This window comes from Trematomus bernacchii, unplaced genomic scaffold (genome assembly GCF_902827165.1).
Source record: "Trematomus bernacchii unplaced genomic scaffold, fTreBer1.1, whole genome shotgun sequence".
Taxonomy (NCBI): domain Eukaryota; kingdom Metazoa; phylum Chordata; class Actinopteri; order Perciformes; family Nototheniidae; genus Trematomus; species Trematomus bernacchii.
In genome coordinates, this window is record NW_022987840.1 from 3,047,211 (window position 1) to 3,059,628 (window position 12,418).

At 37.2% G+C, this 12,418-nt stretch overlaps 1 protein-coding gene across 8 annotated transcripts in view; it reads right to left on the reverse strand.

Annotated features, from left to right (window-relative positions):
* LOC117500509 overlaps positions 1–10,357 on the reverse strand; it is a 78,167-nt gene extending 67,810 nt beyond the window's left edge. For 3 of the 8 annotated variants that reach the window (XM_034153384.1, XM_034153383.1, XM_034153382.1), the window contains exons 1-15: positions 10,194–10,355; positions 9,193–9,255; positions 8,490–8,782; positions 7,530–7,803; positions 7,316–7,344; positions 6,506–6,791; positions 6,258–6,298; positions 5,645–5,930; positions 4,417–4,460; positions 3,255–3,540; positions 2,297–2,325; positions 1,330–1,618; positions 1,059–1,099; positions 533–818; positions 228–271 (exon numbers count right to left, since the gene is read on the reverse strand). In XM_034153384.1, the coding sequence (XP_034009275.1) occupies positions 228–271; positions 533–818; positions 1,059–1,099; positions 1,330–1,618; positions 2,297–2,325; positions 3,255–3,540; positions 4,417–4,460; positions 5,645–5,930; positions 6,258–6,298; positions 6,506–6,791; positions 7,316–7,344; positions 7,530–7,803; positions 8,490–8,782; positions 9,193–9,220 (2,256 nt within the window). In that variant the 5' untranslated portion in view covers positions 9,221–9,255; positions 10,194–10,355. Of the gene's footprint in view, positions 1–227; positions 272–532; positions 819–1,058; positions 1,100–1,329; positions 1,619–2,296; positions 2,326–3,254; positions 3,541–4,416; positions 4,461–5,644; positions 5,931–6,257; positions 6,299–6,505; positions 6,792–7,315; positions 7,345–7,529; positions 7,804–8,489; positions 8,783–9,192; positions 9,256–10,193 lie in introns of all 8 variants that reach the window. The other 5 variants (XM_034153386.1, XM_034153387.1, XM_034153381.1 and 2 more) reach the window with 4 other exon arrangements.
* Between the last annotated feature and the right edge of the window lie 2,061 nt (positions 10,358–12,418).

The following is a 12,418-nucleotide window of genomic DNA, read 5'->3' on the forward strand; positions in this document are numbered from 1 at the left end:
TTCTATTAAATATGTTTAGCTTTTTTCTTCACAAATCCAAACTTTGATATGTTCAGACTTCAGTCTGCTAATCTGATCAGAACATCAGTGGAAGAAAAATCATTTTGACAGAAGAGACCAACCTTAAAAACGGTTTGGTTTGCATCATAATGTTTATGTTCAAGATGGATATGGTTAACAACTTGCATCTATTGAATGAAAGCTGTGATGTGTAAAGTCAGACTCACTCCCTCGGACTGTGCAGGTCGATGTTCATCCACAGAGTACATCTCTGAAGAGAGAACATAAAGTGAATGTCTAACACACAAGATCCCAGCAACAAAACTAAACTACTTCAACGTAAAACATTCTGTTTCTTGTTGAGACTATATGTCGGTGGCATTTTATGGTATTTTATTATTTCTTTAATGTTTCTATAGATTCCTGTCCCATGTTTTTTTCATACTTCACATTGTTAATGACGACAGATTATTTTTTATACTGAAATATAAAATGTATGCGATGTGAGTTTTTTTTTTTTTCTTTGTCTTACCTTTGAGTTCTGAGCAGGGCTTTGTCAACCTCTGCCTCAGATCAGTCCTGTTAATGTTCTTCAAAACCTCCATGGTTATCTCTACACACTGTTGGCCGAAGATCTGTATCATCTGTTCCACTGTTTGTGCTCTGCCTGCTGAGGATCTCAAAATCCATGAAAAATATCTCAGCTTCTTCTTGGAGACAATTAAATCCAGGGTCTGCTTGAATTTCTCTAGATCCTCGTTTCTCAAATCATTCAGAGTTTCCAAAAGCAGATGTTTAACAGCTGCCATTGTTGCTACCTGAAATAATCAATACATTCATCAGACATGTGTATATTGCTCTTGGACAATTACAAATGTGTCTATTTGCTATAAACTGGTTAGTTGTTGTTGGGTTTGACAAACAGACAGACAGACAGACAGACAGACAGACAGACGGACAGATCATCATAGATAAGTCAATCATGTGTTTGGGTCATATCATTATCTGTTGAAGGAAAGGTGTGTTGTAGAAAGTCAGACAGATGTGACATTACTTACTTTCTGGATCACTGCAGGTCGCTGTGCATCTGAGTGTTTCTCTGAAGAGAAAAGAGGTGGAGATAAACCAACTCAATTCATTTTACCCTCTCACAAAATATTAATCATTGTTCTGAGTAGTCATAAAAAACATTTTGTACACTAGGATATAAATACATTATAAATATACGTTTCATCTATATTTATAACTTAAAAAGAAGAATACAGAGCTTATTAACTTAGGATAAACAGGTTTGATGATTTAAAGATGTTTGTGTTTTATTTGTCTTACTTTTGGGTCCTGAGCTGCTTTGTGACAGCCTCTGCACCAGATCAGTCCTGTTCATCCTCTCAAAAGCCTCAGTGGTCATCTCCAGCAGTCTGTGCTGGCTGTGATCTTGCACCAAATAAAACACCATGTCCTGCCTGTCTCTCATCATGAGCCACCTTGGTGAGATGTCTGGGTAGCCTTTGTCAGACTGAATTTTATTCAGGACCCTCTGGAACCTCTGTAAATCCTGGTCACTCAAATCTTTCAGTGTTTCCAGAAGCAGCTCTATGACAGACGCCATCGTTTCCACCTGGTAAAAGAAAAGGAGATGTTAATGGGGCAAAAGAGCAATTTCTCAGCTGGAATGATTACAGATTATTTTGGTTTACATCTTGTCAGTTTCAGTGTTTTACAAGAGTGGATGTGGTAAGAGAACATCAGCCATGTCACGCACAACGTATCAGTGCACTTTATATTGTTCATCCAATTCATCACAAACATTTTTTCTTTTTGTATAAACGGCGTGTTTGATTCATGACTTTATTTGACCTCCTAGGTAACTCTTTCAAAGGCTGTGGTAGAAGAATTACGTCAGGCGTCTTGATTTAACAACTGAGATGCAGTTTAACCAGTTGCATGTTTTTATTTTGGTATAAAAGAGTAAGAATCATTATCTATATTTTTGCATCAGTATTGTGAATTTCTCTTTCTCAATGTTAGAGAAACAACTCGTGAAGAATGTGCTATAATTTCCCCTCCAGACAGACGTAACACAAATTATTAACACTACTCATAAATAACATGCCTTAGAACATACAGTATGTGTACCTAACTTGGCGTGATCAGATTATTTCTGTAAGAAAACTATCCGAGACCAAAATATGTTTGTATCATGAATAATGTTCAGGATGGAGATTATTTTCAGTCTTCTAAATCTACTGAGTCAAAGCTGCACTGGGTGGAGTCAGAGTGATGGGACATTACTCACTCTCTGGATCAGTGAAGGAAGTGGTTTCTCTGAGGAGAAAAAATGACACACGACTGATTCAAAATCAGACTATGGACAACTTTAGTCAGATTGAGTTACTTTTGAAAAAGATAACGTAATATGAATAATTAAACTGCAAAATAACACTCAAATATGGTTCATGCTGGGATCATTCAAATCAATCACAAAGAGTGAGAGGTTTGCCATTATATTATTAACACCCATTAAAGGAACACTACACCCACAAAATGACCTTTTAATAGAAATGACTCCTGCCTTGTTACCTTTAATTCTTCAAGAAACAAAACAGAAAAAAGTATTGATTAATCGGGAGCTATGTTTAACAAGAGAAAAACTGTATTAACTGTATGACTAAAACTATATAAAACATCTATTTACAAACTCCCAAACAACTCGTGCAGTAGAATCCAAGTCTCATTTATCCTGGCACGAGCTCACTACTTCCTTAAAACATGCATTTTCACTAAACCTTCCTGTTTTATACATTTCAAGGCACAGACGGGTACTCCACGTGCAAGTATGAGACTGTTGATGCAGAAGTGTTTTAGAGGTTAGGTTGTTTAGATAAAGTTGAACTGTTATTAAACACGCCCCCATTTACTTCAATTAATGAAGACGATCTCCATTTCTTTATTTATTACTCACAGCGGAGGCATGCAAGAAAACAGATGTCTTCAACAATTATAGAGAACTCAGGGTGAGTAATTGTAATACAGAACAACTGATAATTTTGTAGGTGAACTTTTCCTTTAAATCAAAAACACTCTAATACATTGCATTGCATTGCATTGCAACAATTACAAAACTCATGATTATGAATTCTAAAATATATGTATTAATCAGAATCAGAATACCTTTATTAGTCCCACAGAGGATTACACATCCATGATACACAGATGATTGTGTACTGTAGCAGTTTTTGTTTTCTTTCTCTTACCTTTGAGTCTTAAGATAGTCTCCGATAATCTCTCCACTAGATCAGTTCTGTTCAGGTCCATTAAAACCTCCCTGGTCACCTCCACAGACTGCGGACCACAGGTCTCCACCATCTGATCCACTAACTCGAGTGCACTTCCTGTCTGATAGGGATATCCATGAAAGGAGTAGGATATGCTCTTCTGGAAGTACGTGAACTGCAGCAAACACTGAAATCTGTCGAGCTCATCGCCACTCAAATCCTTAAGAGTTTTCAAAAGGATCGGTTTTACTGCTGCAATTGGTGCCTGAACAAATAAACAGATGTGTACGGTAAGACAATGTGTTTTTTCTCTATGGAAATAAATATTACTTTATTTTCATTTGATCAGAGACAGTGTTTCAGAAAAGTGGGTTTTCTACAATTTTGACAAGATCTCTCAAGCTAATTTTGACAGAAGAGATCAACCTTAAAAATAGTTTGGTTTTGTCAGGACCTCAACACAAACTGATGAACCCAAATGCACGACCCAGAGACAAAGTCTTGAATATAAAAAAAGTAATTTTAATTTCACAGGTCAGGTAATCCCTCTTAACAGAGTAGGTGGTGGAAATAACAAAAGGCGCTCACAAGGAGAAAAAAAACTAGCATAGCAAAAAGAGGACTTAATAAAAACTTAAGCCAACAAAATAAACAAAATAACAAAACCTGACATGAGTGAAAGCGATCCTTTCTGAGCTGAGGCTTGGCACGACCATTCGGGGAAACAAACAAGACGAACTGACACAGGACAGGGGAAGACAGGACTATTTAAACATGAGGTGAGTGGGAACAGGTGGAAACAATCAGGGGCGTGGCAGACGCTGACGATGGCGGGAAAAACACACAAGGGGAGGAAGAAACAGGGCCTGAAATAAAAGACAAGAGGTAAGCACAAAATAAAACAGGAAATGGAAAATGAGACATGACAATAAACACAGAGATTGACTAAAGATGAAATGACCTAATATAAACAGACATGACTAGACGTGAAAAAACATGAATGACAGACGTAATACATAACATAACTAACACATTTGACGAGACACAACAGGTTTGCATCATCCTTTTTATGTTCAAGATGGATATGGTTAACAACTTGCATCTATTGAATGAAAGCTGTGATGTGTAAAGTCAGACTCACTCCCTCGGACTGTGCAGGTCGATGTTCATCCACAGAGTACATCTCTGAAGAGAGAAAATAAAGTGAATGACTAACACACCAGGGGCCTCATTTATAAACGGTGCGTACGCACAAAAGATGGCGTACGGCAGTTTCTACGCACTGTTTGCGATTTATAAAAAACTAACTTGGCGGGAAAGTGTGGTCCTCCACGCAAACTCTGACCCATGCGTACGCACTAAGCACAAAACGGGAGAGACGAGAAACTGCGACACCGTTGGCAGAAGGAAGAATGGAGAGAAATATGTGGAAATAATACCATAAATAAAATGTTACCTCTCATTTATCATATCTGAAGAATTCATTTTCACAAATTGATTAAACCCAATCTTAAAATGATTAAACAAACGCCTGTTTGCGACTCCTCAGTGCACACAAAAACATAATTTGGAGAAATAAATAAATACGGAAATGTTATTGATCACCCCTCGATTATGTTCTCTTGTTAAGAAATGTATTCTCATAAATGATGCGGTAAACAGAAGGACAGAATTACTTTAAACTGAGGCCGTTTTGCATTTCTATAGGTTGTATAGATACGAGCATGGTTTTATATACTATCATTTTTAATCATGTTTTATGCCGTTCGCCAATAGCCTACTTGATAAGTCGCTCGTAAAACACAGGAGGTATGGAAACTAAGAACACCATATGTGGTAAATTGTACAGCTAATATAACACAACGCATTAGTTGTATTTCCTTTAACTGGTGGATTATGGATATATAGTTGCTGATCGACAGCTGGAACACAAACCACCAAATACAAAAAAATAAAGCTGCGCCGCATTTCGAGTTGATTGTGATTTATAAAGGGAAACCAGCGTAGGATGTGCCGTACGCAAGTCCTGTGCCGGTACGCAGTCTTTTATGAATCGGAAAGTGTCGGTGCGTATTTATTTGCTTTGTCCTACGTAAGCAACCTTCCCACGTGAATCCTACGCAAGGCTTTATAAATGAGGCCCCAGATCCCAGCAACAAAAACTAAACTACTTAAACGTAAAACATTCTGTTTCTTGTTGAGAGTCTGGTCTGTTGGTATTTTAATATTTCTTTAATGTTTGCATTGATTCCTGTGCCAATTTTTTTTATATTTCACATTGATGATGACACAGAGGTTAGACAATTACTTTTTCATTATGATTTATAAAATATATGTGATGAAACGTTTTGTTTTTTTCTTTGTCTTACCTTTGAGTTCTGAGCTGGGCTTTGTAAACCTCTGCATCAGATCAGTCCTTTTAATGTCCTTCAAAACCTCCATGGTTATCTCTACACACTGTTGGCCGAAGATCTGAATGATCTGTTCCACTGTTTGTGCTCTGCCTGTTGAGGATCTCCATTCCCATGACATGTTTATTTGTTTGTTCATGGTAACAATTAAATCCAGGGACTGCTTGAATTTCTCAAGATCCTCGTTTCTCAAATCATTCAGAGTTTCCAAAAGCAGATGTTTAACAGCTGCCATTGTTGCTACCTGAAATAATCAATACATTCATCAGACATGTGTATATTCCTCTTGGATGATTACAAATGTGTCTATTTGCATCTCATCACTGTTAATGTTTTCCCTTTAACTCTTATAAACTGGTTAGTTGTTGTTGGGTTTTGACAGACAGACAGACAGACAGACAGACAGACAGACAGACAGACAGACAGACAGACAGACAGACAGACAGACAGACAGACAGACAGACAGACAGACAGACCATCATAGATAAGTCGATCATGTGTTTGGGTCATATCATTATCTGTTGAAGGAAAGGTGTGTTGTAGAAAGTCAGACAGATGTGACATTACTTACTTTCTGGATCACTGCAGGTCGCTGTGCCTCTGAGTGTTTCTCTGAAGAGCAAAGAGGTGAAACAAACCAACTCAATTCATTTTACCCTAGACATTAGACATAAAACATATTTTGTACACTAGGATATAAATGCATAAGACATCTATGTTTCATCTTTAATTATAACTTAAAAAGAACAATACAGAGCTTATTAACTTAGGATAAACAGGTTTGATGATTTAAAGATGTTTGTGTTTTATTTGTCTTACTTTTGGGTCCTGAGCTGCTTTGTGACAGCCTCTGCACCAGATCAGTCCTCCGAATCCTACTAAAAATATGTTGGGTCATCTCCACAGACTGCTGGCCGTGATCTCGCACCAAAGAAAACACCATGTCCTGCCTGTCACTCATCATGAGCCACCTTGGTGAGATGTGTGGGTAGTCTTTGTCAGACTGAATTTTATTCAGGACCCTCTGGAACCTCTGTAAATCCTGGTCACTCAAATCTTTCAGTGTTTCCAGAAGCAGCTCTATGACAGACGCCATCATTTCCACCTGGTAAAATCAAAGGAGATGTTAATGGGACAAAAGAGCAATTTCTCAGCTGGAATGATTACAGATTATTTTGGTTTACATCTCGTCAGTTTCAGTGTTTTACAAGAGTGGATGTGGTAAGAGAACATCAGGTATCTCACGCACAACGTATCAGTACACTTTATATTGTTCATCATAAAACCTTTTTTTTAAATAAATTGGGTGTTTGAATCATGACTTTATTTGACCTCCTGGGTAACTCTTTCAAAGGCTGTGGTAGAAAAACTGCGATAAGCCTCTTGATTTTACAACACAGTCGATGTTTAACCAGTTTCATCTTTTTTGTTGTATTTGAACAAATACTATATAGATAACATTAATGGCTAAGAACGTACAGGATGTGTACCTAATTTGGCATGATCAGATTATTTCTTTATGAAAACTATCTGGGACAAAAAAATGAAGTTCAGGATGAAGATTATTAACAGTCTTCTTAATCTACTGAGTCAAAGATCACTGTGTGAAATTGATGGGACATTACTCACGCTCTGGATCAGAGAAGGAAGCGGTTCCTCTGAAGATAAAAAAAAAAAGGAAAAAGGCCCATTTCATTTATTTCATCCCAATGTGACACACTAACCTCCTCAACAGTGACAATATAATTATTTATATATCCACTTAAATATATTCTAACACTGTTCAATGGCTTAAGATACATTTGGTATCGGAATATACATATTTCTGTCTGTTTTCTCTTACCTTTGGTTCCTGAGCTGATGTCTGACAATCTCTGCACCAGATCAGTCCTGTTCATCTTCTTTAAAACCGTTTTGTTCATATTCACACACTTTCCGCTGAACGTCTTCACCATCAGATCCACCGTTTCATCTGTGTTTGCCACTTTGAGTCGACCCCTTAGGATCCGTGGGAAACTTTCCTCTAATTCAATGAGTGACTTGAATTGGTTAAACTCATCTGAACTCAAATCATTCAATGTTTCAAGAAGTCTCTTCTGAGCCCCCATGCTTTCTACCTGTAAAGTTTAAAGGAGATATCTTATAGTGTATGCAGGATAGGATGTTGGTTATGTGTGTGATTCACATCCAAGATTGGAGACTGAGTCTCTTCTTATTTCTATCACCAAGATGAACTTTTAGATTGTATATTCAAAACTCGATTTACTGTATTGCGGTTGTATGCCTCCACAACAGTGTCAGTTTACATCCATAGCGGTCCAAAATGTCATATCTTTATCATTAATCATTTTAATCCCATGTTTTTTTTCCACCAAATTCAAAATCAGTTTATTTTTGTACTCAAGTGGATGTTTGTCCCAAATCTAAATAAATTGTTGTTTGGTTAAGGAAAACCCATTCTTCCACACAGGGCCCAATTGGTTAGTAAATTATTTGAAATGTTGTCAATCATTTTAAATCATGATTGAAAATATCAGGTTACAGAATATTGTTTCTCAGTGAAGGATTTCCTCGTCGATTTCAGAAACATTTGCCAGATCAAGGTGAGTTAAGATAACTGATGCTGTTTTAATTGTTTGGCTTAGAGTGCATTCATTAATATTTTATTTATATAACTTTAAGTTTAAAATGTTTTCTATTGCATACACCAATTGCATCTCAAAAGCAGTGATTATATGAGCGGCCCACCATATGATATCAAAACTTTAATTAAAATCCTTTTCCTAATTAAATATGTACTCACCTCCATGTCTTTCTTATTCTTCTTATATTTCTCAGACTCATCAGCAAGGTCATCGAGGAGATCTGACTCATGTTCTCTCAGCAGTTTGTAGAATATCTCTTTTCCTCCAGGTCCACAGACTCTCAAAGGCCCTCTTAGGAGAGACCTCATCTTCTCCTGAGGGCCATGGAGGGATAGGATTTCCTCATAATTCTCTCTATTGATAACTTTATATGAGAGCAGTCCATCCAGAATCGGTTCAATGTTTTTTACTCTCTGGACTAGTGCTAATCGATGTTTATCCACAAATAGCACTGAGGAAAGAAAAGGCAAAGTGGTTAGCGATAATATGCATCACGATATATTTAATAAAAATGTGTAAAACCTCAAATTCATCTAATATTACAAAACTGGAAAATTACCTTTTACTCTGAATGAATTACTTCTAAGAAACTGAGGAGCACATCTCTGGTAAATACAAGTTTAATGTGGTGATTCTGCATGATTCTTTGTGAGGAAAATTAAGTTTTACAGATCCGGGGTCCGGTAAAAACAACCCAATAACCAAACTAACTGATTAGTCGACAATATGCTATTGTGTAAGTCGAGTGAAGAATTTCCTAAATGATGAAACAGAAGGAAATACGTTTTCCAGTCAGATTCTACTATTAAACTCGGCTTGTTGTAGCCAACCTTAACTCAAACTAACAGACTGTGTACATACCGTAATACCTGTGCACACCTTCCTCCATTGTGTTTAGATCAGGTGCTGCCGAGGATCAAGGTGCTGTTAACAAAATGTATTGTTGTTAGACTTTACACATACCTCTGTTGTCTCCTATACATTTAGGAAAGAGAAACAAAATGCTCTCTTTCTTTAACGGTCCCCACACTAAGAAATGAACAATTAAAACTAGCTTAGGCTACACTACACATTGTGAGGCTCGGTTAAATGACAACTCCAAATGTTCAGCCCAAGAAAACAAGTACTATGAATACATGTGTGAATCAGAAACAGACAATAAAGCCAATGACAAGTAAAAGCTACAAGTAAAGTGAAAGGCTCTTTAAGAACATCTCATGCACAGCTTTGAGAAATCATGAAAGGTTAAAATCAATTGTGGAAGCTTAACGAACAATGTTGAGCTAATTCAGTCCAAATCTAAAGAGGCTCAATTTCCAATGATATAAAATTATTTAGGAAATCATTTGAGAAGCTGACACAACAGATTGTTTGCCATTTTGTTATTTAAAAATGGCTCAAACAAGTACTAATTCTCCAATTAAAAACTGCTTTTTTAATCCATGTATTTATAGGTTAAAAGCTTTACAGCCCAGGAAATGGTCATTTCCACGCAGCACAAACTCCACAATACTAAAAGTAGCATTTTTGTCATTTTCTAACACATGAAACCTGCCATAACAGTTTCAGACACTATTTTGTAAAACTAGACGGCAGGAAATTGAAACCCTAAAAAAACAGAAGCGTAAGAGATGTGTCAGTGAGACAGTTATGAAGTGAATGTGTTGTGACTGAATAGTATAACCAACATGTCCATTTTACATGTCATTAGTGCAAAGAAAACGCAGAAAGGTTAAAGTGAAAGCAAAACGTTGGAGTTGAGATCCTTCCATTAATGTTCAATAACTGCGGGACACGAGCTGGCCGTGATCTGTCTCGTGAACGTTAAACCTGTTCGTGCTGCACGTAGAGATAAAACTCACCGGATGTTTCTCTCTTTCTCCCTCAGTCTGCTTCCTACAGGTTCTCAATATCTTTCAGTATCTTTAAACTTTATGAAAACAGAGACAACGTTTAAATCACGCCACATTTCTACCCCTCGTTCAGTTTGCAGAAGAGGAAGTTAAACGTGCGTGTCCTTTTCTCTGAAGTCACGTGGTTCTCTTATCTCTTTACTGCTCAAACCACCGCCCTAACAATAAAAATGATATTAAATTATGAGGGGTGAAAAAACATTCTGCCATACATTCTTAAAGATATTGATACTGTAGGAATCAGTACAGTTAGACTACTCCCACAAGTGCTATGAAGAACCATTACTGTGTATCTTGTGAGTACTCCTCTGACAAAATTAAAACAATAGAAAACAATTATAGACTCACAATATTTATCATACTCAACATAAAGTTTAAAACAGGCAGAGTTGTCTTTCATGCCGAAGCCGTGAACTCCTATATTAAAGAAGAGCTATTGTGGACTGAATTTAACCAGCACATATATAATATGCACTTACAGCACTTTTAAAAACAAAGTTACATGTGCTTTACATAGACAAAGCTTAATAAAAAGCCCAACCATAATATTAATAAAACAAATGACAAAAATAATAGAGCAGAAAGGACATATTGGAAATAAAATGGTATATAATCAATCAATCAATCAATCAATGTTTATTTATATAGCCCAATATCACAAATGTTACATTTGTCTTAGTGGACTTCACAGTTTGTACAGAATATCAGTATGACAATACGACACCCTCTGTCCTTAGACCCTCACATCGTACAAGGAAAAACTTCCAGAGAAAAACCCACAGTTTAAAGGGGAAAATGGGAGAAACCTCAGGGAGAGCAACAGAGGAGGGATCCCTCTCCCAGGACGGACAGACGTGCAATAGATGCCGTGTGTAAATTGAAAAGATGATACATTTGCAACATAGGTAGTCCAAATGTTTGGAAATGCATGTGTCTAATAAGAAGATGAATCCACGAGGATATCCATCCAGGACTTATGATCCAGGACCACAGCAATAGGCACAGCCACGACTCAAGATCCAGGGCTCGCGATCCAGGACTCAGGACCGTATAAAACAAAATAAAAAGCTGTTTTAAACAGATACATTCTTACCAGTATTTTAAAGAATGTCACTGACTCTGCCAGACTCAGTTGTCACACAGACATTACATAGCTGCATTTTTGCTTATATAACATCTGGGGGTGCAGTGGTGAGGCTGGAGGGACGGGTTCGACTGGAGTGTAATCATCACTTCAGAGGGGAATAACACACTTTAAAATGAATCCTTAAAAAGCATTTCATGACCTAGATCTTGGAGTCATACTGGACTCGAACTTGACTTTTAAGAAACATATTAAGAAAGTATCCAATACCGTTCAATTCAACTTGCAACATTTTAAACAAATCAGACCTTTCTTAACTGTCAATGCTGCAAAGTCATACCTCCACTGTATGATTCTATCCCACATTGAATACTGTTTTACAAACTGGTCGTTTGCTTGTGCCACAAACCTGAAACCCATAGAACAGCTGTACAAGAGAGCTATCAAGGTGTTTGACAGAAAGCCAAATTCATGCCACCACTGTACCATCCTTGAAAAACACAATTTCTTGAGTTTTGACAATTTAAAGTCTTTTAAAAGTATGTTTTTTTAATAAATGTTTACATGGACTGGCCCCCCCTCCCTTAGGGGAATTCATCCACAAAACACACTGGACGCTGCACTAGGTCAGAAACGAGAGGAGTCTGTGAAGTCCACCGTAGACGGACCACTTTTGGACAAAATGTCCTCTCCGTTAAAGGCAGCTCATTCTGGAATAGCCTCCCAACTGAGATACGGGATTGTCCCACTCTCAATAGCTTTAAAGGTCAACTCTAAGAATGGTTGAGAAACAAACAGACGTGCAATCACCGCTAAATGCACTTTAACACAGGGGTATCTCCTCTTGCACTTTATCTAGCACTTTTATCTTTTCTTGCACTTTATATGTCGTAGCTGCTATATTGTATTACCATGTGATAAATACTTGTGTATGCTGCTCTTGCTCTTTTGCACTTTTTGCATATCATGTATTTTGTTTTTGCTATGTTTGTAAAATGTAATTTTCTTAAATGTTTTATGTGAGGGACTGCGGATGGAAATTAGCTCAAAGCTAAATCTGGCACTGTTACGCTTGACACATTTGAATGTT